We start from the raw sequence: 23,320 nt of genomic DNA, 5'->3' as shown, positions 1-23,320 counted from the left end.
GCTTGTTTCATCCGCGCCATCTAGAGTTTTGTACTCATTACTGCGCAAAGCAGTAAATGCTTTCTCACCTTGTATTAACATACCAAAACATAAATAAATAAATAAATAGATAAATAAATAAAAATGCAGAAGATTTAAGGCAAACATGACAAAATATTAGGGTTGAAACTTAGATAAAAGTAAAAGTAACATGCACATGCAGGAAATCTTATAATTTGATGTTCACCTGTCACAATTTTTTTACCTCTACAAATTAGGTATCTTCTGTGTAAAAGCGCACAAATGTGGATACATTCTGAATAAAGAATCGATCAAGCAAGCAAGCAAACAAACAATTAAAAGATATCATAAGAAATGAATCACTTTTCCACCAATTTTGGGATACAAATCAGCCCTTACAGCATAAGTAGCACATTATTTAACAGTAAATAAACAAACAAACAAAAGATGGAAAGGGTAAAGAAAAACAAACTAAGTGATAGCACTTTGAAGGTTCATCAATGTATTTCCTTTTTTAAAATGTTCTGCATAGATGTGCAGATGACATTATATAATATCCATAAATCTGCATAAACTCCTAAAACACAAACTGCAGGATTTTAAAGACCTGAATGGGTATTTTGAGGACAGGAGGAGAGGCAGTGCTTCCTGAATAAACAGATACAAGTGTGTCCTTCGACTCAGTATCTTTACGTTGTGTATGCTGCCATCCAGCGGCTGCTTTGCGCTATTACATCAGCAAACTCAGTCTTTCTGTATCCGGGTCGGCGGATCATGATGGCGGCCACCGCGGACAAAACAGCCGGCATGAGTAAAATGCTGCAGTTTATGAAACTTATCGGACAATTGAAAGTGAGTTATTATAGAAAGAGAACCAAGACACCTCTATGTTGTTATTGTAGATGTGTACATATGATATGTTCCTGCAGCTTCGTGTGTTTTTTGCCACCAAACCTTTAGTGTACAGTATTTCCCCACAACGGAAAGCCAGAAAAATCTATCACCAGAAGCCAGAGATATATTATCTTTTAGGTCTGCTTACCCGCTTTACCTGCAAAAACAAACAAACAAAAAACTTAAAACTATTCCTACTTGCACTCACGACGAGTTATCAAACACAGTGAAGTCAGTATCTGCACACAGAGTGTCCCCCAAAAAACCCCTGATGAACCAGTTATGAGACAGATATCTGTATGTGTGTCACTGATGGCTGATATTACTCGCAGAGGGTGCCGCGGACCGGCTGGGTGTACAGGAATGTGAAGAAGCCGGAGAGTGTGTCCGACCACATGTACCGCATGGCCATGATGTCTCTGACCATCACTGACCCCACAGTGGACAGGGACAGGTGGGTCCCATACACCTGAAAATCAGTTTTTACACCATTATCTAAAAGGAAAGCTGAAAAACATATAAATGTTCCTCTTTTTATGTGCTCTGGGTCTCTTCCTGTTAAAAGGGACTTCTTCCTTTCCGACATGGCGACAGCTGTCGCCATGTACTTGCTCATAGGAGATCACAAGGAATTGCTCTTTCATATTGCAAGGTTTTTAGCTTGCAGTATAAAGGACCTTGACTGTTGTTGTGAACTCTTGTGTCTCCAGGTGCATAAAGCTGGCTCTGGTTCACGACATGGCAGAGTGCATTGTGGGAGACATCGCGCCATCAGATAACATCAGCAAAGCAGAGAAACACAGGAGAGAAGAGGCAAGCGACTTCATCATAAAGGAGGCAAATACTAAACTTGGCTGTAGTTGTAACTTCTCCTTGCCTTTCAGGAAGCGATGAAGCAACTAACGAGTCTTCTTCCGGAGGCTCTCAGACAGGAAATCTACACACTGTGGGAAGTACGTCTCTGCAAACATGGCATTTGTTGCTTCCTGGCCATGTGCTTTATAATCGGGATGCTTTGTCCTTGTGCAGGAATATGAAACTCAGAGCAGCGCAGAGGCCCGGCTGGTGAAACAGTTTGACCAGCTGGAGATGATCCTGCAGGCGCACGAGTATGAGGAGCTGGAGGGAACACCAGGAAGACTGCAGGAGTTCTTTGACTCCACAGCCGGTACGTCTCCAGCACGTCTATCGTAGCATTTACCCATTTTTCTACTCGCTCTGATCTTGCTGGGCTGTCTTTAGGTCGTTTCCACCACCCGGACGTTCTCCAGTTGGTCAGCTCTATGAACAAAGAGCGAGAAAGTCACATGACCAACACAGATGGCAGAAAGACGTCTGAGCCATCGCAGGCTGCTGATTCGGTGCCTGAAAAAGACCACACAACGTCACACGCTTCCTGACTGTAACACGCACACAGTGAACAGGACTTCTCAGGTAGACAGAGATGCTGGATTCAGACAAACAGTCTGTACAGGGACGCACAAGCTGTAATATTGTTTTTGGTTTTTTTTGTCTAAATCACACCAGTTCATTGTTTTAGTCATTGTTTTATATGTTTTCAGTTTACACACATTATTGCGTATTTTAAACCAAGACAAAGTTAAAGCAAAGACTGAAGATTTGAAGTAGCAAATGACTTTTAAGGAACCGCTACGTTTACATATTATCTAGTAACGCCATTTCTTGATCTTGTATTTGTGACAGCTTGTGTTTTTCAGTTATTTGATATACATGTACATCTTTAGTGTTTGATACTTGAATGTGAATCAGGTATGAATCTAAAAAAGATGCGCTCACACTTGGCTCCTGAAAGTAAACTTAGAGGCTTCAAAACCCAAGTTTGGCATCACATTTATAACTGTGGCGAGGGCTCTCATCTTAACTAATTTGGTGCTTTAAACTTTTCACCTGTGCTGGTGTGATTAGATCTGTGATTGGCTGAACAAATAAGGTGGTGGAGTAGGTCTGATATCAGTTATTGTCAAAGATTCCTTCAGACTGATCTCAGTCGTTCTGCATTTTTAAATTAGACAGAAATTATCTGCAAACCTTCCACAGTCTCTGAGACTGACTGGCGGATGCGACTGTTTGCAGACAGCTTGCCTCCTAAAAGCTGACGTGTGCAATCATCGTGCAATCAAGCAGTTGCGTGTATGCAACACCTTCAAGCTTTGAGCAAGCATTTAATCACCTCAAGCTGCAGCTGGTTTAAGAAAATGAAAAAATCAATACCAGACACTGATTTCTTTATAGATGGAAGGAGGTTGTGGTCTTATTTTTATTCATGACTGAGCTCTTGGCTTTCTCTGAATTAGAAGGTAGCTTTGTCGAGCTAAGTGTGTCCAGTGATTTTCTTTTGAGCTGATTTAATATCAGTTTGCTCACCAAACGTTGTCTCGTTACGATTGTGCACAACAACACATGAATTGAGCTGTGGTTTGGGTAAGGCCTTGAAGGGGACTGGCGGCGGCTCCCGGGCCTGGCAGATCCTGGCAGAAGTGAAAGAATTGAAAAATGGCAGGTAGGATGGGGCATGAAAACAGCTTGCAGAACTGGGTGATCATATATAGATAAGAACAGGAAGTGGCGTGTTTAGAGACGTGGTCCTGGTTCTGAAATTCAGATACTTTAATGCAACAGTGTCGCTGCACCATTACATTGTAGTCCATAAATGATAGGTGTGTTTTAGAAACAATGCTGCAGATAAACGATTATTTTAGTATTCTGCAGGTATTAATGTTTGTTCTGTTTTCCTCATGCTTTTCCAGAGTGCTGTTGAAACTGTAGAGTGACATCAGGTTTGGTTCAAACAATCTTTATTATACATACTAAAGTCATAAAAACAGTTATTGATCATTCACATACAGTGTTATTGTACATGATGGTCACAGTTATGTCTTTTTGTGTTTATGCTGTAAAGACATTTATTACATAAAAGGTTTATTGAAATCAATTTTCCAAAGACAGAACAGAACGAGTTATTTTTAGTGAGTCTGTTTCTGTTTATGGATTTTATTGAATGTATTTCAAGGGCCAAGCATCTTCTCATGGGAGAGGACCAAAAACAAAAGTTTAACACATGGAAGAGAAAGTAAAAACTACAAAACACAAACGATTCTTTACTGCAAATAATACAAAGACAAAGTAATGAGTTTGCCACACAGAGCAGATTTGAATAGTTGCAAAGATCATTCTCATCGTTTACGGCACCAACATTTTAGTTATAGTGACACTGAATTCAATTTTTCAGCGTTAAAATGTTCGTTAAAATCTGAGCTCATGTAGTTTCACTACATGCGTAACAGCATTCGCTGGATTAATGCGTCACATTTACAGCCAAGAATTGTGCTCCCGATGATACATCATGTCGCACTGATGCTTTTTCACATATACACCACTGCTTCCTGTAGTTGCTCTCACAGTTTGCATTTAGATATTCAAACAGACCCCAGCTGCAACTCCCAGCTGACTGCTGGCTGCGCCTCCCCAACCCCATGTGTATATCAGTACACTGAGTATATATCGTGAAATGCCGACGACAAAATGTTTTTAGATGCCACAGTGAAACCCGAGGAGCTAGATCTTCTGTAGTAGTGTAAAATCCTTTATACAAATGTCACCCAGGATGTTCAGGTTGATCGGTCACATTTTTACAGCATTAAGTAATAAAATTACTTAATTTTTTAAATCACAAACATATTTCTAGTAAAGATGTGAAACAGCAGTTTTCTGCTGTCCTAATAAAGAAAGGTAGCTGTTTTAAAACTCTCATACTGATGCGGTGTTGAACATCTACTGTCACTTTTTCCACTTGTCTTAAATTTACACATCTCACGGAGGAATCGGCCTTTTGTTTTGTGTCTGGGGAAACCCAGCTGTGATCTGACAGCCGAGTGAACTACATGAGCACAAATGTGCCAAATAGAAGAAGAAGAAAGTACCAGCTCGATATGCGGGGTTTAGGTTCAGTCTGTCTCCTGAAGTTGATGTGTAATCAGCTCAGACTCGTTTCATGTCGTGTTTCAGGTCATTTAAGGCCTATCTGCTAGCTGCTCCTCCCCAACCCCATCTCATCAACATCTGTGGTGTAACGTGGTTAGGAAACCTCTGGAGGACAGATGGCATTCATCAAATCCACTAAAAACCCTTCAACACTATAAATAGAAGGAAAACATTATAGGCTCCTTGCTCTCATTAGTCCCCGTATCATATGAGGTTTAGAGTTGATCTTTTAAAATAAAAGAAGACGACTGCAGCCTTAGGGGTCATTTTGGGTAAATGTAATTATTTAGGTTTTAAGACAATCTGTATTCTGCAAAAGCGCCTTGACACTAAGGATCAAAAGGTGTTGTGCACTGTTTCAGTCAGAGCTTTGAGTTAAAGTGCTGCGACACATCGGCAGCGGAGTTCCCGTTTAAGCCCTGGCTCGTGGTCCGGGTGGAGCCTTAACACTGCCTCTCAGAGCTGTCCATCAAGTTGTTGGTGGGCATGTCCTGTGAGCTGGCATGCGCTGCGGATGACAGGACGTCCTCAAAGCTGCCCCCACTCCCGGTGCCGCCAACCTTTGTCTGGGACAAGAAACAAAGGCACAAAAGTGTCACTGAAGCTGTCGTTCTTGTTCTGTGGTGCTACAGAGTCGACTCAAGGTGGCAGACTTTTACAAAGACTGAAGCTGTCGGGCATTTGCAGGGCGTGTACATGGAAACAGGAGTCATTTCACCAGCTTTTGTTCCAACTTTGCTGACCACCACAGCAGATTTCAAATCAAATAATCAACATGTGATTAAAGTACAGATATTCAACTTTGATTCAAAATGCCATTAACTGTTTAAGAATTTACATTTTCAGAGGCTCATAAAGTAACTGGACAAACTAACAAATTTGTATAACCCGTGAACATCACCACATCCTGGATAACTTTGAGATGCTCTGGTGGGCCTTTACACTTTGAAACTTCAGCTATTGTGTCTGCTTTGTTTGTCATTAAATAAGGGAACACGAGTCACCTGATTACAGAACCGCTTGTCAGTGAATTTTCCAGTTACTTTTCAGCCACTGTTTGTAATTCATGAACCGTTAATGCAGCTGTTTTGTAAAGCCTCTTGAATTAAAGCTGAAAGTCTGCACTTCAATCACAGCTTTATTGTTTGATTTAAAATCCTCTGTGATGGTGTACAGCGGAAAAAATACAAAAATTGTGTCTTAGGCCAAGAAATCATGTACCAAACTGATCATTTACATCACATTTAAAGCATCCATACATGAATGAGTGAAAATGTGCTTTCAGTCAATTTGAAAACCAAAACTCTCAATATAAACCTCTCTGGTGATCTAGTCGGGTAAAAACAGGGTCAGTTTCACAGCTTACTAACCCATAAATGTTGCTTCCTAGTACACTCCTCTGGACTCTTAGGACTTGTTTTGGTATCACTATAAATGTCAGTAATCAGTGGGTTCCCTGTCAGAGTGTAGGCTCATAATTACACACTAATTATAGTACTTTGTTTTATGCGTCAGTACTTAGAAGCTGCAACCTGACCAGCTTCTTTATGTGCAGCGTTCACATGAAATAGTTTTTAGTTTATCTTGAAAAACATTCAAAAGTGCCCCTAAATGCCTCGGATTAAGTGAGACTACTTTTAAGGCAAACACACTCTGTTTGAGGCTTTTCACATGTTATCACTTTATAATGCTAAATCTCTCTCTCACACACACACATGGTTACCTTGATAGTGGAAACTGTGTTCTCAACTTTCTCTTCAAAAGACCTGAAGCTGGGAGAGTTTCTGTGAAAAAGGGAGGGAAAGATTATTAAAAAATAAACCACATTTTGCTGTCTTATCACATGAGCACACAATTATTTGTGAAATCCTCTTCTGAAATAGAAGAAGCTACTTTTGGCAGCGCCCTTATTCAAAAAGGGGTCATGTTTGATTTGTAAAATATTCTGAAATAACACAATGGGGGTTTTTTGGTACTGCAACACAAAAAAGTCAAAATGACCTGAAGAAGTGAGCATGTGGAAAAAAACACACCAGGTATTTTTCCAGGTGTGTCAGGGTCAGAGTGCCTTTAACTAAATACAAAGCAGTGCAAGCGTTGCATTAACTCCTAAAGACTGCACAGGATTTTTTTGTGTTAATACACAAAAACTTCAAATTTTAAATGATCATCTCACATATAAACATCTCTCTCTCACTCACACACACACAAAGACACGCACAAAAGCACAGAGTGGTTACCTCATAGCGGGCATGCTCATAGAGTGTTTGATAGAGTAACTGTCCCCGGAGAGCGTGGTGAGAGAAGAGTTAATGATTAACACAGGTTACACGCACTCACCAAACCAGAAACAAAGCCAAGAGTCAGAGCAGTGCTTAGCTGTTCTGTCCCGATGCTGTGCATGTGCAGAGTGTGACAGAGGATTACGTACAGGAAAGCAGTTACATGTCAAAAGATATGCAAGCAAGGAATTAGCAGCAGCCACTCCAGAGTTTCTCGTGTATTTTCATTAATCTCTCTTCAATAGATTTATTAAATAAAGCTATTAATTTAAAACTGAAAAATCCAATGTGGTCCTAAATTTGTTTTTTATTAGCTTAGCTTTAGCACTCTCTGCACAGGGAAGTGCAGCCACTCATGTGACTCAGTCAGGAAGACAGTTTCTCTCCCCGAAAACAAAACTGATGTGATTCTGGGCTCAGACCAGAACCTGACTGAGTCCATACTGTGCTGTCCAGTTAGTGCTATCAGCTGATCTGACTGAGATCTACTCACTGCAACAGACTCCTTACTTTGATCAAATCTACTGTGTGGCTCCTTACCCTATGGAGTTGGATCTTAGGAAGCATGAAAAAAGACGGAAAAACATTTTAGGATACTTGGACAAGCCGATGTCAGCATTACAGTCACACTCTGTCAAATTCACTTTACCAAACATTAATATCAATACAAAACTATTTAACTACAAAAGGCAAACTACCACTACTACACTTATTTTAGGTAACACAAGTAACCAACTCTTTGAAACTTGACTCTTAAAACATGTGTAAACAATCTGTGTTAGAAGAAGAAAACAGAAGAAGAACAAGGGAAACAGTGTCACAGTGACTGGAAACCCAGCTGTGGAACTCGGTTGACAAACAACAGTGTAAATCATCTTTGTAACTGTGTTACAGACTGACTTGATTTGACAGTTTGTTTCTATTAATCTACCTGTAACGTGATTTTCTGTAGGTTGTGGGTTGCTTTTTTTGGCGTCATTGGTCAGTGTTAATTGCACAGCATTAACACATGTTATACCAGACAGGCAGCTCCTATTCATATTTGCATGAACATTTTGTGGCACATCCAGTATTTATAGTTCATTACTAAATGTTGCAAGTTAAACCTTTCAACATTTTTTTGTTAATGATCATGATAGATAGATAGATAGATAGATAGATAGATATCCACAGCAAAAATATTCGAATAAGTTCATGCCCACACAAACCAAACCTGTGTAGAGTGTGAGAACATACCTCCGTGGGAACAGTAACTCTAGACCAAACATGCTGGAATATACCAAAGATAATAAGTTGTTGCTTTTCTGCAATTGATATCCTCAAAAAAGGATACATTAAATTACACAGGGAAGTACTGAAAGTATAGTATAATTTTAATTGTATAATTAGAATAGTATAAAAAGTATATAAGTACAGTATTGGTATAGAATAATTAAGTGTAATTGTGCTTCCACTTAAAGCCAAAGAAAGCCAAACTGTCTGCAGAAAAGACTTCTGATTGATTTCACCACTATTACATTATTAATATGAACTATTATTATTATGAAGCACTAGCAACATGGGCCTGGTGACATTGTGATGTCCTCACTGGGCTTTTGGTTCCTAACCTTCAAAAGCTTTTTTTGTTTTCACCTGCACATCCTGGAAATACTTTCTGCATCACCATTGCGCTGTCACGCAGTCATCTGTGCACATTTAACACAGGGACACATGCTTTCCTGCAAAACACCCCAACATTGTGTGTGTGTGTGTGTGTGTGTGTGTGTGTGTGTGTGTGTGTGTGTGTGTGTGTGTGTGTGTGTGTGTGTGTGTGTGTGTATCCGTCTCTCAAACAGAGCAATGCAGACTGTCAGCTCAACAACAACAGAAAGTGACCGAGGGAGACAGCTGCTGCCTCGAGCCCTTTGACTCAGAAAGCAGCTTAGTGCTTCTTACATAATCTGATGCTGCCTTGAACTGTTTAGACCAAGAGTCAAAACTCTGCTGTCTGAGACACAGAGATGGGTAGCACAGATAGAAAGTGTCACCGAGCTGGTTAAAAGTGGAGGCGCACGCGGGGCAGATGGGTTCAACCGGAATGCTTGTGTAAGTTACACAGATGAGCCGATAATGGAGCTTTAAGATGATCAAGTGCCTGCAACGGGCACATTTAAATGGTATCTTTTGTGAGCTACAAGCACACATGAACAACATTTAAAGACTGAATGGTGAAAAAGTTCAAAGACTAAAGCAATTAATGGGATCAATCCATGTGTTTAGACAAAGGAAGCCTGGTTTAATACAAGATGCTCTTGACCTGTCAGCAGAACTACTAGCACAGCTTTTATTAAGATAAAATCCACTTTTAGACAAACAATGACTGAAAACCTTCACAAACAAGGGCTTCGATTCATTAGCACATATTCCTCTGCAGAAGGACGACATTTAGCACACTATTTGGCGAAGATGCTTCACTGAAGAGGCAAGATGACTTTAGACATTTGAAACAGTTTATCTAATCTATGTTTAAAACCGTTTGCAGATCGGGTGTCACAGAAGGCAACGCCATGTGTCCACAGAACAACCAAATTCATTGGGTGACTGTGGCCACACGGTTTGCATACAACTACTGTCACTGTTAAAGCTGTTTGGCAAGTGTGAAGCAGGAAATTCAATGAACATGTGACCATCAGTCTGTACCTCATATCTCCAATCTTCCTGGTGATGGTGCTGCCGAGCGTGCTGAAGGCTGCCGAGGTTCTCTGTCCCGCTGTGGAAAGCGTCTCTGATGTCTTCTTGTAGCTGCCAAAAACCCCCAAAACAAAACACACAAAGGTGCGTGCAGTGAAAGATAAAGACGCATACACAACACAGGCTTGTTCGGAGAAAACAAAAGCATGAACATGCTGTAATTAAAACTTGCACTACTGAGGTTTTACAGGAGCAAATGGAATAAGTCACAGTTCATGTTGGGTGATTCCTTTAGCTGATAATTCATATGTGCAATTATTTTTACAAAGCCTCACTTCAATCACTGGTAATAAAAATAACCATCTAGCTTATTTTGAAATTATTTGTTAGCGTTAAGTAAAAAGGCGAACACATCACTTTAAGGCCCTACTTTGCTTTTTTGTATTGTAGAAATTTGACATGAATTTATGTTGGGCCTGTTTGCTTCCAGATCGTCTATCACAGCTTCTCGCATGTCTGTGTTGCCCAGTTTCTCTAACACCACACATTGCTGTGGTCACCCTGGTTCATTATAGATGAGGATGGAGTCTGTGTGTAAGGTGATCTTCGGTGAAAAGTGTAACTGGATAAGAAAGCTGGCCTTCAGAGACTATCCTCTTGCTCTTCTTTGTCTCTTGCTGTCTGGATAAAAGCTCAGTGCTGACCATCTGATCAGAAAATCTGATTGTTTCTCTGGAGACAGAGACACTAAAAGATCTTACAGAAACAACATTTTGGAGATGAGAAGATGGCTCTTTAGCTTAGTATTCCCATCAAGAGACTTACCAAGTATCTTTGGAGCTAACTATTATCACCTGGTCTTGTACAGATAAATGAAAAATTAAAAGGAAAACCCAACACAATAGTATTTGGGTTCCTGCTAAGGTGTTAGGTTAATACATGCTGCCAGAACAGCTTCAGTCTGTCCTAGCATGTCTCTGAAGGTCTAGTGAAGGGATAAAAATAATTCTTATAGAAAACATTCCCGATCACAGTGATAAGGAACGCAGTGTAACAAGCACCGGATTCACATGAGATGTGGTGACTGGGCACGATTCACTACTTTTCATTTTATCCAACCATCTGGATGTTATCTTTGAAAAAAAAAAAACACTCCTTTTGAGATAGAAATGTAGGATCACTGGGTAAATTTGATCACTTTGCACTTAACTGCTAAACCATCATGTTTTTCCATCCGTTAACTATCCCTGCTTGTCCTACAAGCCTGAGTCGATCGCAGTGCCATGCATGCAGAGCATTACAGAACCACCAGATCTTCTTACTATGGAGGTCGAGGCTTTCTGTTTTCCTTTTAATTTGTCACCCTCTGAGATTTTTTGGAAAGAACAGAAAACCAGCACATTTCCCCAAACTCCAAACTATTCCTATTAATCTTTAAATAAGATCAACTCCTGCAGATCTGCATGAACATCAAAGCCCCGGTAAAATCAAACCTAAAACCTGCAGGGCTGCACGTTTTGTACCATTTCATTCACTATTAGGTTGGTAGATAGTTGTACACTTTTTAAAGCACACAGTTGAAATCAATATTTCTTTAAGGGAATTTTTTTTTCAGAAATACACCGACAACTTCTCTTTAAAAAAAAGAGAAGTACACAAACAATAAATGTTTCCTGTTACAGGTAGGGAAGTGACATTTAAAAGAAAATCATAGTACAGTACAATGACTTCCAGCTGCTAAAGGGAACATGTACTACTAATTGTGCACTGAGGACAACCATAGCCTTCAGCACTGGGTGATGTGTTTTGATCAGGTTTATGGTGTCTGTTACAGTGAGCACAACAAAGATAACAAATCACACACATGCTGTGCAGCCAGGAGCAGAAAATTATGTTTTTTTAATTAGCTTTTTGATATCTGGCACTCGTTTTGGATAGTCAATGCTGGCTGTTAAGAAGAGAGAAACCTGCTCTTTGTGTGATTACTTTGAGTGTGTCCTATGAAGGGCATCAGTGTTTACAGCTAACATAAAAGCCATTCTGCCGTGTACACTTCGAAACACACACCTTATTAAGCACACAAATTCTTTCTTTGTTTCTTAGCTGTGTGATGTAGCCTCTCTCTCTCACACACACACACTGTAACTTACGCTACTGAGCTCTGCATGTCGTGCCAGCCTCTGCTGAAGTTGGTTTTGAGCTCGCTCAGAGGAGTGATGCCCAGTTTCTGTTTGAGCTCCGCATGCTGCTTCTCTTTGGAAGACAAAACCTGCCTCAGTGTGCCGATCTCCTCTTCCAGCTGGACATGCACAGAAAGACACAGCTTCTAAAGTGACTTCATAGACCGAGATAAAAAAGTCATCATCCTAATGCTAAAGATATATTTGTGTTCTTGTGTGTGTTTACTTTAGCTAACTCTTGCTGAATCTCCTCCCTCTCTTCCTCCGTCATGGAGGCGCTCAGGTTGACGTCTGACACAAAGTCTTCATCAGCCTCTCTCAGTGGCTCCGAATCTAGAAAACCTGTGTGAAACACACACAAAGGCACCATAAATGCACTTTAGCGTGTCCATGTGTGACCTTAAAACTGACGACACCCTAATGACAAGGTGTGAATTCAACATTTCAAGGTGAAAATCTGGTCTCTGACCACCAGTAAATCTGTACTTGGCGCCGATTTATTTCCTGGTATTGTTACTTGTTTTGTTGCCATCGTGTATTTTTAAATGAGCCATGTCAGAGACAATCTGGCATCCATGCCTCATTCTGCCTTTTTCTGCTTCATTGTTTTTTTTTACTCTGCTTTTTCCACGTTTTCTGTGTCTGTCTCCATCTCTGATCGTGTCTCTGACAGTTATGTAATCTGAGGCTGCAGCCTGTAGTGCCCTAATCTGGCTTAACTGATGTGGATTATCGTGCTTAAACTCTGCTGACCAACACCACGGGCAAACACAAACACTAACGCACACTCAAACAAGATGGGTTGAGACTTCGGGGAGGAGAGCAAATTTTAAGTTGCAGTGATTGATTTTCAGTTTTGTAGCAAATGAAAAACATGCGCTTGGGGAAAAGCGTTGAATTGAGATTAAAGACATTATGTAAAACCTCCGCTTGCTTACAAGAGCAGCATCGCAGCCATCTGCCCAACTTACGAGCTATAAGAAATGAAATATGATTAGACAGGACAGAACACACACATAATTCAGATACACAAACAGAATGAAACAACTACAGTAAATGACGCTTTCTGATTAGCAATGTTTATTTACCTTTTAATTCTATTGAAATAATAGTTGCAGAGAGGTGCAAACACCCAAAATAAAGCATGAGCTGAAGGTGAACTCGCTTAGACTATTTTAGTATGATCCGTCTTATACTGTTGCACCATTTGCTTTTATGATATTTGTAAAGGGCTTAACAGCAGCACACAGTACCAGGAAACAGCAGGAGGGCAGTGTACACACAACGCAAGAAAGGTAAATACACGCAAGTCGTGTGTCAATGAACACTTAAAGTTATCCCTTTAAATGCTGACTCAGACGCCATTTCGACAGGATGGAGGTAAAACGTTTTCACGTACCTGCGGTGAGGTGTCCCCTCTCTTGATGTGGCCGCATTATAAGACAGGTGAGGGGACAGTGAGGTTAGTAAAGACTAATGTACTGCACTGTGTCGCCACTCTCCACTGACTGTAGTGGCTACTTTAACATATCAGCAGTTCAGTTCTTTGAAAACTAAGGTTAAAGGGGACACAGCAGCAGCTCATGCAGCAAACTCACACACAAAAACAGCGTACAGCACGAAACTCAAGCACAGCTTGCAGCAGTTCAGTCCGTTGCAGGTCTTTCTACAGTAAAGAGCTTTTTCTGCTAACATTACACAGCAGGAGGACAATGAGATTTTAAACCCCTGCGGTTTCAATAGAAGCTTTTCATGTCTGTCTTAAGTGCACTCAGAAAGCAGTGTCCCTGTTTACACAGCCTTAAAAAGCCAGGCAGAGCCCCGGTTTAGATATTTTCTACCAGAGTTGGTAAAGCTTGGGAAACAAAACACTACACAACACAACACACCACACCATCTCTGCTGAAGTTCGTCTGCAAGGTACAGATTATGTTTTCTTTTCAAAGTGCTTTTGAATATAAAGGTAAAAACCACTGCAAGGTAGCTATGAATGACCACATTTGAGTGCTGTTCTTTACTTGTTAGCTGATGATTTTTGCAATTTTTTGGCTAACCTTGATTTCCTTTTAGCTAACTTTTTTTTAAAGACCTAAGCTATGTCTGTCTGTCCAAAACCTTTGAGGTCCACCAAAATATTGCTTTAGCTAAGAAATACCCTGGTTAAGAGTAGTTATAAGGCATCTTATGCCTTTATTTGACAGTGAAATATAGATAAGAGTGAAAGGGGAATAACCTGCAGAAAGGTTAATGTTCATTGGGTAAAATCAAACAGACAGACATTGAAAACAAGATTCAGTGTAAGATCAGGTACTGACAATCTCAATTTCCCAGGTCTTCACACAGGTCTAGAGACCAGTTGGGGATCCTCAAACAAGCAGTGGTTGCAAAGGAAAAATGTGTATTCTCTGACTGGCTGGCAAGTGGTTGCTGGCAGTCGCTAGCAAGAAACTGGTTTCAAAGAAACGGTGCTACTGCAGTAGAGGCGATGATTGGTCGCCTTCAAAGTAAAAGTTTTGCGATAATACACAGCATTTGATTTCTCCGTGTCTAATTGCTGTCACACTTTTTCAAATGTTGCTGAAGCTCGGTGGTTTGTTAGCAAGTGTTTGCAGGCAAGTCTGTGTCTTCCATGCAAACTACAGTGGACGGTGACAACCTGCTAGTGACAAAAGCAATCACAAGCAAGTTTTAGCTGTGGGACGTTCTCCGCGACTGACTTCACCTGGCAACAGCAACCAGTTCAGAAAAACACGTTTCCCTAGCAACCAGAGGTTGCCAGGTGTCAAAAACTGGTCTCTAGGCCTGTGTGACTGACACTTTTTAATTAAACAGGAGCAGTGGGCCACTAGAAATGTGCAGGCAACATCTAACAACGAGAAGATTAAACTTTGTGAAAAGTTACAATGCTAATTTCATGTTGTTTTTATAATACAATATACAATATACAATATAAAAACTATGTTCTACAACAAAAAAAACTTTTGATTGAACACTTAACATATTGTAGACACTTGGTAACAGAAAGAAAATAAATTCCCCAAAAAATTGCAGGAATTTGGATTTATTAAATTTATCTGATTGGTTAATTGTTTGATTGCATTTTCCTTGTTGCTGCTGTTAGGCTGAGTGTGGTCTATATTTGAGACTAAATGCAAACTGTATTATATACAGTGGGGTCTGTGTGTTTGCTTTTTAATTATAACCGCTAGGGATACATCCCATGTGAAATTCTAGATGGCTATTATGTTAACGTGACACGAGTGATAAACAACAGTCACTGCCACCTCTGAGTGCATTCTCATTTGAGGACACCACAAAAATCATGTATCGGCAGATACAAATAATTCAATCGTTACTGAGATAAAAGACTGAATTTAGTTTTTAATAGCTTTGTCACAGATCAGATTGCCTGATGCTTACCATGTTGCTTGTGCCAACAGAAGCCCTAGGGGTAGCTGTAGGTTTAAATGTTCAGCCAAAGTGAACGACTGATCTAATCTACAGGCTCTATATCTACATCCCTTGTCACCTGTGCTGTCCAGCTGCATATCCCAAGCGGTGGACGTGGCCCAGGTGTCAGACACTGATGTGTGACCCCACCGGCTGTCCCCTGAGGGTGAAGTTTTACCCCATTCTGTCAGGTTTTCCCCATTTTGGACGACGGAGGTAAAACCATATGAGCTTTTCCTAAGGGACTCCTCATCAGAGGGGTAAAGCTTACCTTGATTCAAACCTGAGTAAAGTCACAGTTTAAAACATGTTCAGTACCTGAGGAAAACAGAATTTTTAATTTTGCAAGCAATTAGTTCTTATTTAATATTTTAGCTTAAGGAAGGGGAAAAAGGCAAAAGTGGGAAAGCTCACAGGCTGTGAAACTGCCTGTAAGCATACAGGAAGTTCCTGCAGACAGAACAGAGTGCTTACTGGTTTAAGGGAAACACAGGAATGTGAGTAATTTCATACTAAGGAAATCATCCTATCAGTCAGCAACATCTCATATAACTGCCAACGTTTTTTGCTAGTGGTTTTACGTATACAGTATATCCCTCAAATGGTTTGCACTGTAACAGAATTGCATTTTCTTCCAAAACTGATGAAAGACGTCGAAACTTCACCCAGCAGACACAATGTTAGCATTTACAAGGTTTCATAAAACCTATGGAGGCTTTTTAAAGGAGACAGCTGCATGTGGTGGAAGAAAACACAATTGGTGAGAGCTGAGAGTGTTAAATGAAACGGTAACGTTGTGTACCGCGATACCGAAACAATCCACCGAAGATGTTAAAATGCTCTGAAGGGCTGAGGTGGACCATAATTTTCTGTAGCTATGAGCAAAAACCTGTCATATTACACGTAGTATATCTTTTTCTGTTCTATTGCAGAAACATTTCGTGTGGTTTAAATGCATTCCCACATATACATTCATATTTCAGGTCTTTGAAAAAATAGATTATTTGTGATTTAACAGGTATCATGCACTCAAATCAGCCTGATCACTGCTGCTTTGGGTAAAGTTATATCAAATTCAATGAAAGGAATGACTTTCCCTTCAATTTAAGGAATAAAATTCCAGTCTTTTTGTCTTTTTACTTGTTGGTTTATTCACACAGACCAAACTCACTCATCTGACTGTTCATTAAATCAACACTGAATAACAGAAGGGCAATAAGTGCTCCAGTAATTCCTATAGACAGGCACCTTTAAACATTCTGCACCTTTACTGCTTCAGCATTGCTCAGAGCACCACTGCATGACGTGGTTTTATGCTTTTTGTGATTCAGGGTGGATTTACGGGTTTCTTTTGCTTTACTGGGAGAGTTGAGTCTTACCCTGCTCTCCCTCGTGTATGGCTGAATCAACCCATTCCTCTCCGGGGCCCATGCTGCCCCAGTCCACCACTGATCCACTCAGAACACTAGAGTACATCTCTGCAGCGGAGCAAGGCAGCAGGGTGAGGGGACACAAGAAATCCGGTTATACATGCAAACATGGAGACTTCTCCTCCCTGACAGCTGTAGTTAGGCCCAGCTCAGTGCAGGAACAGGAAACCTGACTTTTGACCCTATGTGCCACTGATATGAACTTCTCCGAGCTCTTTAAACATGATGTAGCTCCTTCTTATTATTTAGAGACCCAGACCAAGAAGAAATCAGTGCCACAGAGGGTTCACAATGGGATCTTGTATAACTTTGAAACAATCCAGAAAGAATATCTGAAGCTATTAGGCAATACAAGCTCCCTTCTTGCAGATGAAATCTCATTACACCACACTCCAGCACTACAGGAGGAAGTTGGCCAGGATAAGGCCAGTTTCACTTACAATATGTCCCTCTGGTTCCACATTTTGACAATGAGGCAAAGCTGACTGGCAAAAACAGTTTTTCCAGGGAAGAAAAAGATCACGTACTTGGGTGGAAAAACACTGAGCATACATTTTAATCTAAAAAGCATGTTTTATGGTAATAAAGAAGAATAATTTCCTCAGAGGTGGGTCTTATACAGCAACATGTGTGATTTTAGCTACTCAAAGCAGGTCATACCAGACTGTGAGGATCTTTTAGCACTAACACTGATTTATGTCATAGGGTGCTCAGAAGAAAATTGTCTCCTTCTTTACTGTCCATTCTGTGTGTCTCCTCCCTCCCCCTGCTTTTTTGTGGGGGTGAAATACCTTTGGTCACAAGATTACCATTCGGCCCAGCGGTCATGTGGCTATGCTAAATCAGAGGCTTGGGGATGGTCATACGGCTGAAAAAATTAATTAAAGCTGGCAAACAGTAGATACTGCACATAACATTTACAGCAGTTAACACAAAAAAAATCCCTGTTCCAGACATTACAGCTGCTTGTACATGGGTAACCATGAAATATAACCAAAAGTATTGCTTTATAAAAAACAAATAAGTTGATTATAAAGTTCATATTCCCATATCAGAGTCTTTTCCCCCCTTTTTCCTCCCTCTCTAAGCCTTTCCGGCTTCCTGTTAGCTGTAACAGGTACCTATTTAGAATCAGACTGCAAAAGAATGCAATTACCTACCTGAATAAGCAATCCTTTATATCCCACACAAGCAGAGCTACTGCTCGAGCTCCAGCTTTCATTTTCACAATTCATTTGGTCTGAGCAGTCAGTCAACGTTATTTATCTATAGCTTGGAGTCACTCTGTACTCTAAAAACAACACAGATTCTTTGCACTGCTGTAGAAAACGAAAGCAATGCGTCTTCTGTAAAGCCTTTTGCAGCAGTGATTTTATCTCCTGCAGTACCTGCAGCAGACCAAAGCGCAAAGGTAGTGGACAGGGGAAGGATGGAGGGGGGCTAAGCCAATTCCTGAGGTGAATAGAAAGCATTCTGGCTTTGCAGAACTTCCACAAATAGCCTGAAAGTCACCACATAGAGGGGGTAAACAGTAGCCAGCCCAGGATTTGGTCAGGAGTTTCCATGTCGTCTTACAGTGTGCGTGCGTGTGTGTGCATGAAGCTTCTTAACTGTTGCACTGCTTCTTAAAAACGCAGCACCCTCAACAAACAGTCTTTACACTGAAGGCGCCATGCAGCAACAGATGAAGCTGACATAAGCAGCAGCAGATGCTCCGCTTTATACACTTTCCCCCCCCCTCTTCTCCATTCCCACAGCGACGTCATAACAGTGGCGCGTGCAACACTCAAGTTCAACTCATTATCAGATCAACTGGAAACAAAAAGTAACGCTGCGGATTCAGTTATCCCGGTCTGAGAGGTAAGAAACGGCACTCACTCACCTTGCTGCCTGGTTTCCATGAGCGACGCACAGGTGAGCTTCACAACAAATAATAATAAAAAAAAACGCGCTCTGAGTCAACAAGGATCGGCCGCACGGGCAGCTGCACCGCTCCTCGGGTCAGTCCGTGTGTCAAGTTTCCTTGGATGTCACGCGCGCTGGGCCAGTTCCCGGGCGGAGCCTGCAGCGCGAGCCAATGAGCGCGCGCAGTTTTAATGTAGTTAATTTGCTCCGTGCACAGGAAGCTGCGCTCGGTGGACACAACGAAGATGCCACAGCGACAAAGGTCCAGAAAATAAATGTGTTTGTTGGAGGTGGAGAAATATTTTCATTTTCCTTATTAAAAAACAAACAAACCGGAACATAAAAATACAAATAAAGAGATAAAAATAAGGTAAATATTTAAATGTAACCATCTTGGATGTTGTGAGCTACTAGTACATATAAAGTAGTGCATGTACTACACCTCTGCACTGTCTGTGCACTTATTATTTCACTCATGTCTAATTGTACATTTTTTAATCGATTTCATTTTGTGCTGTAATTTAATTATATTTATTCATGTAATTTTTTCTAATGTATTTTTATTCCCGTGTTTAACACTTTGGTCAGTGGTTTCTGTTTTTAAAGTACTTAAGTAAAGTAAATAAGGTTGGCTTTGCTCTTACTGGTGTGTTTGTACCACTCCTGACACGACTACTCACACTTCAGTTGAACACTAAATAAGCCACTTACACTTAATGTTATTACTTGTTTTTAAGCCATTAATGAATCTGCCATTTTTTTTCAGAATTCATTACACCGCTGTTTTAGTGTCTACTTGTTCATAGGAAATAATGAGGTTTTGGCCTTAGACTGCCCATGGTTATGTTGGCTTCACCTCCTCTGGTGCACTTATGACCCCTGCTGACATAAAACTGCAGTCACAGCCGTGCTTACACGAATACACAGACTGTAGCCACTTAAACACCCTGTCAAACAGACCTCAGAAAGAGCTGCATAATTGAGAGAGGCCTCCACTTTATCTACGAACAAAGAAGCAGAGTGTTTCGGTGATGCGTTAATATAAAAAAGAATCAGGCAAACCGGGGCATTTTGGCATTTGACTTACTTTACTTTATTCTCCGTTAATAAAGCAAATGTTCAGGAGAAAACAGTGTTTGTGCCTGGCTAAGTGAGCAACAATAACAAATATTACTAGCAGATGTTTCAGCAGGTGGAAGAAGGTTTTCCTGGTGAAAACAAGGAACATACTCATCAAGCGTCTCTAACATTTCCTTGAATAGGAATACCCGTGGATAACTGTGTGGCGTGTACACATAAACCTGCTGCTGTTGTCGTTCCAACAACTTTGCATGTCTAGATAGGGAAAACCCAACCCGATGTTACTGATAGTACACCACCATATTGCAACATCACTTGTCCTGAGTCAAACTTATGCTGAAATGACACTGAAATCGTTTTTTTTTTTGGCGTGATTAACTCTTTCATCGAGACAGGGTTAGTCCCGTGTTGGCCTTAAATTATATTCATCTGATGAGTGCAATAGCCTCCTCGAATTAATCCAAAGAGCGAGTCGGAAACATGGTGACAGAGTAACTTGTGCAAAAAGGTACAAAGAGTATTTGGGATGTAGCGAAACCCACTGCATTGTGGCACTTATAAAATTTCAGAAGTTTAGTTTAATCTGAAGCTATAAAACATATTTTTAGCAGGAAAACACTGAGTCATCTGCATATCTTCTGTGTGGTATGGGTAAGACATCCATAAATATATATTCCTTCAACAGTAGTTTCAGACAAATTTATTTTACATCAAGAAGCCTGTTGTACTGCTCTATTAACTGTTCTAATAAATAACACATACAACAGCAGGCTGATAAGACTGCACCCTTGTCTGTAATATTTGCAGGACCCTGAATAAAAAGTTGGTAATCTGATCTATTGTTGATGTGAAGGCACCATTGCATATTTATGCCAATAAAACCGGGAATGTCATATAAACAAAACAAAGACCATGGGTGTCAACCAGCCAATGCTTCCCAGCAAGGGGAAAAAAATCATGACCTGAAACAACTCTAATGTCACTAAATGAATATACAGAGCAGCTTCTGGTTACAGCTTTAACCAAAGAGCTCCTGGCTATAGTAACACAACAACAGTAACAACAAAGATGGGATTTCTGCATGGCATTAGCACTGGGCAGAGTTATGCAACACAGATGTGTATAAAAGGGTAAAAACCTGATGTGACATGGAAAAGAACCATCCCATAAGACCTCAATTATCTGTATTTACAAAAAAAACCCAAAAACAAAAGGCAAATTTGCCATCTTTTTTTTTCTACGAGCTAACCATTAAAGAAAAATTTAAATTTAGGAAAATGCTAAAGGACAATAGTCTAAAGGACATATTCTCTGTCAATCATTTAATAACTTTAAAAAAAAAAACAAAAAAAACAAGCAGCAATTCAATACACCAGTGTAGCTGAAACGTGCCTGCATGAAATGCATGTGAGTAAATGTTAAAAGCATTCAGTTTGGCCCATTCATTGCACATCCGCCTCCATGCTGCTGATTTACTAATACATATTGTAATGTACAGGTTTAACCCGTGACCAGAGTGCAGACCGGACAGTGGCGGCTGCACCCAGACAGTTTGATCTTCTTTTGACACTACAGTGGTTTTACTTCCTGGAATTTAAACCAGGGTTTCTAATCCCTGAAGCTCCAGGCATCAGGAAGAGCTGCGACTCTAGAGTGCAGTTGAGGATATCTGTGGCACAGCTCAGGTAAGATGGGAGTCTCTGGGTTACAGTGAAGAGAAAAGCAAACTTCCTGAGAACAGATTCAAACCCAGAATCGTGACCCTGTTGTGGTTGTTCAGATCGGGTGTGTAACAATCTGTGTATGTATATTGCGCCTACAGCTGACACGTTGTATGTGTTAACTCCCAGATGTAGAAAAGAGATCAGGTCATGGGATAAATCCCAGTTAATGGCATTGCACTGCAAATCATCCAATCATCTGCTTCAGTGATGAAACGTGCTGTAATATTCGCTCCGACAGCAACTGCTACGGATGCACAGACACAAACTTTCCACCTGTACTGTAATCACCCGCCTCTCCACATCCACTCACAGCTGAGGTCAGAGTCCAGTCACACCTCACGGGGCAGCGGCACGGACAAAAGATGTTAAAGGACAATCACGAGGCATCAAAGGTATATATAAAAAAAAATGAAATAAAGCAAAAAACAAAAAGAGTGACAGGATAAGTGGAGAGAGCAGCTGGCTGACTGCTGCCAGGTGGCGACCTTTAAAGCTCTTAAAAATCTGTCGTTTCCTGGCAGCGCTCGCTGTGCGCACTCTCTCTCGTGCCAGTGCGAATGAATTCAGAGGTTTGCATCAAAACTGCTTTGTCACTATCCAAACTGTCAAGCAGGCAGACAGCTTCAAACAAACAAACAAACAAACAAAAAAAAAACCAAACACAAAACTGATCCACATACAGCTGACATCCAAATAAACTGGATGACCTTAAGAACAATAACACCCTGTTTAGCTCTTTGGTAAACCGCGGGCCTAACTCTACATTCTATTCTCTGTCTTTTCAGTCAGTTTCTGGTCTTCTGAGCACTTTCCAACTATCTACCGTACTTCTACAGCTTGTTTTGATCCCCATTTCTTGTGCACACTCCATTACACCTCATCGACACCCCTGCAAAAGTTCACGTCTAAAAGAACAATAAAAACAAAACAAATAACAAAGGGAAACGGTAAACCGTCTATCCCGCCATATTCAGCGCTTTGTTTTGGCACAGCAGCTCCTTTTTTTTTGATGATGCAGATACTGGCATACAGCATGTAGGCTCACTGGAAACAACATGCCATGCAGAGAGGGAGAGTGTAAACCAGCATCAGCTCAGACAGACAGACAGAGAGGTGGGACAAAAAGACAGCAAGAGAGACGGGGACAGACAGGATGAAGGTTTGATGGAAAACCATAACAGAAAACAACAGAGGCTTGTTAGAACTCCAAAGGGCCTTCCAAAGTTTCACTTTCGTGTGTGTTAGTGTGTGTGCGGTCTTTAACACCAGACGTCACTCTTAAGGTTGGGTACACACCCAATCTTCAAACCTTCTAGCGAGAATTTGAGAGGCAGTCGCTGTTACCCAGAATAGTCAAGTATCATCCTTCCTTTGACATTATTGTCCACGCTGTCGGTTTGCCAGATACTCAAACTGCGATGGAAATTTTTCCAAATATCTGACCTACGCTGGGAAAAATTGAGGTCCAGCTTGCGTTGCATCGGTGAGAACTTGATATCAGTGCTTGTTTCAAATTCATTTCCATTTCTCACCCTTTTTTTCCTGCAGCCAACAGCGGCAAAAACAACCTTTGCAAATGAATAAAAACGTATTTCCTTCTTTTTCATCCGCGAGGCTCTGCTATCACCGTGCAGCCGGCATTTCTGGCACCTTCATAATTACCGGTATCCGACACAATCAAAGCCTCGTGTCCACAGTATTCC

The 23,320-nt window shown here is 40.8% G+C and overlaps 2 protein-coding genes across 4 annotated transcripts; one reads left to right on the top strand and one right to left on the bottom strand.

The window, feature by feature from the left end:
• The first annotated feature begins 715 nt into the window (after positions 1 to 715).
• On the top strand, positions 716 to 5,064 carry hddc2 (HD domain containing 2). The gene is made up of 6 exons (XM_086263720.1): positions 716 to 852; positions 1,227 to 1,348; positions 1,605 to 1,707; positions 1,779 to 1,847; positions 1,924 to 2,062; positions 2,137 to 5,064. The coding sequence occupies exons 1-6, from the start codon at positions 775 to 777 to the stop codon at positions 2,292 to 2,294; spliced, it is 669 nt and encodes a 222-aa protein (XP_086119846.1). The 5' UTR covers positions 716 to 774; the 3' UTR covers positions 2,295 to 5,064.
• Positions 3,681 to 18,958, bottom strand: tpd52l1 (tpd52 like 1). 3 transcript variants are annotated; one of them, XM_086263717.1, is made up of 11 exons: positions 18,791 to 18,955; positions 16,858 to 16,956; positions 15,558 to 15,761; positions 13,428 to 13,448; positions 12,255 to 12,370; positions 11,999 to 12,147; positions 9,858 to 9,959; positions 7,719 to 7,733; positions 7,137 to 7,175; positions 6,620 to 6,680; positions 3,681 to 5,462 (listed from the first exon to the last, which is right to left on the bottom strand). In XM_086263717.1, exons 1-11 carry the CDS (start codon positions 18,807 to 18,809, stop codon positions 5,340 to 5,342), a joined length of 948 nt encoding a protein of 315 aa, XP_086119843.1. In that variant the 5' UTR covers positions 18,810 to 18,955; the 3' UTR covers positions 3,681 to 5,339. The 3 variants fall into 3 exon arrangements, with proteins under 3 accessions (XP_086119843.1, XP_086119845.1, XP_086119844.1); XM_086263719.1 differs by lacking the exon at positions 16,858 to 16,956 and having other exon boundaries at positions 18,791 to 18,952; XM_086263718.1 differs by lacking the exons at positions 7,137 to 7,175; positions 7,719 to 7,733 and having other exon boundaries at positions 18,791 to 18,958.
• Between the last annotated feature and the right edge of the window lie 4,362 nt (positions 18,959 to 23,320).

This window comes from Aulonocara sp. 'chitande type north' Nkhata Bay, linkage group LG15 (assembly GCF_057382095.1).
Source record: "Aulonocara sp. 'chitande type north' Nkhata Bay isolate Kocher_YH1m ecotype deep benthic linkage group LG15, A_spYH_male_GT1.1, whole genome shotgun sequence".
Taxonomy (NCBI): Eukaryota; Metazoa; Chordata; class Actinopteri; order Cichliformes; family Cichlidae; genus Aulonocara; species Aulonocara sp. 'chitande type north' Nkhata Bay.
This window is presented reverse-complemented; position numbering and strand designations above follow the sequence as displayed.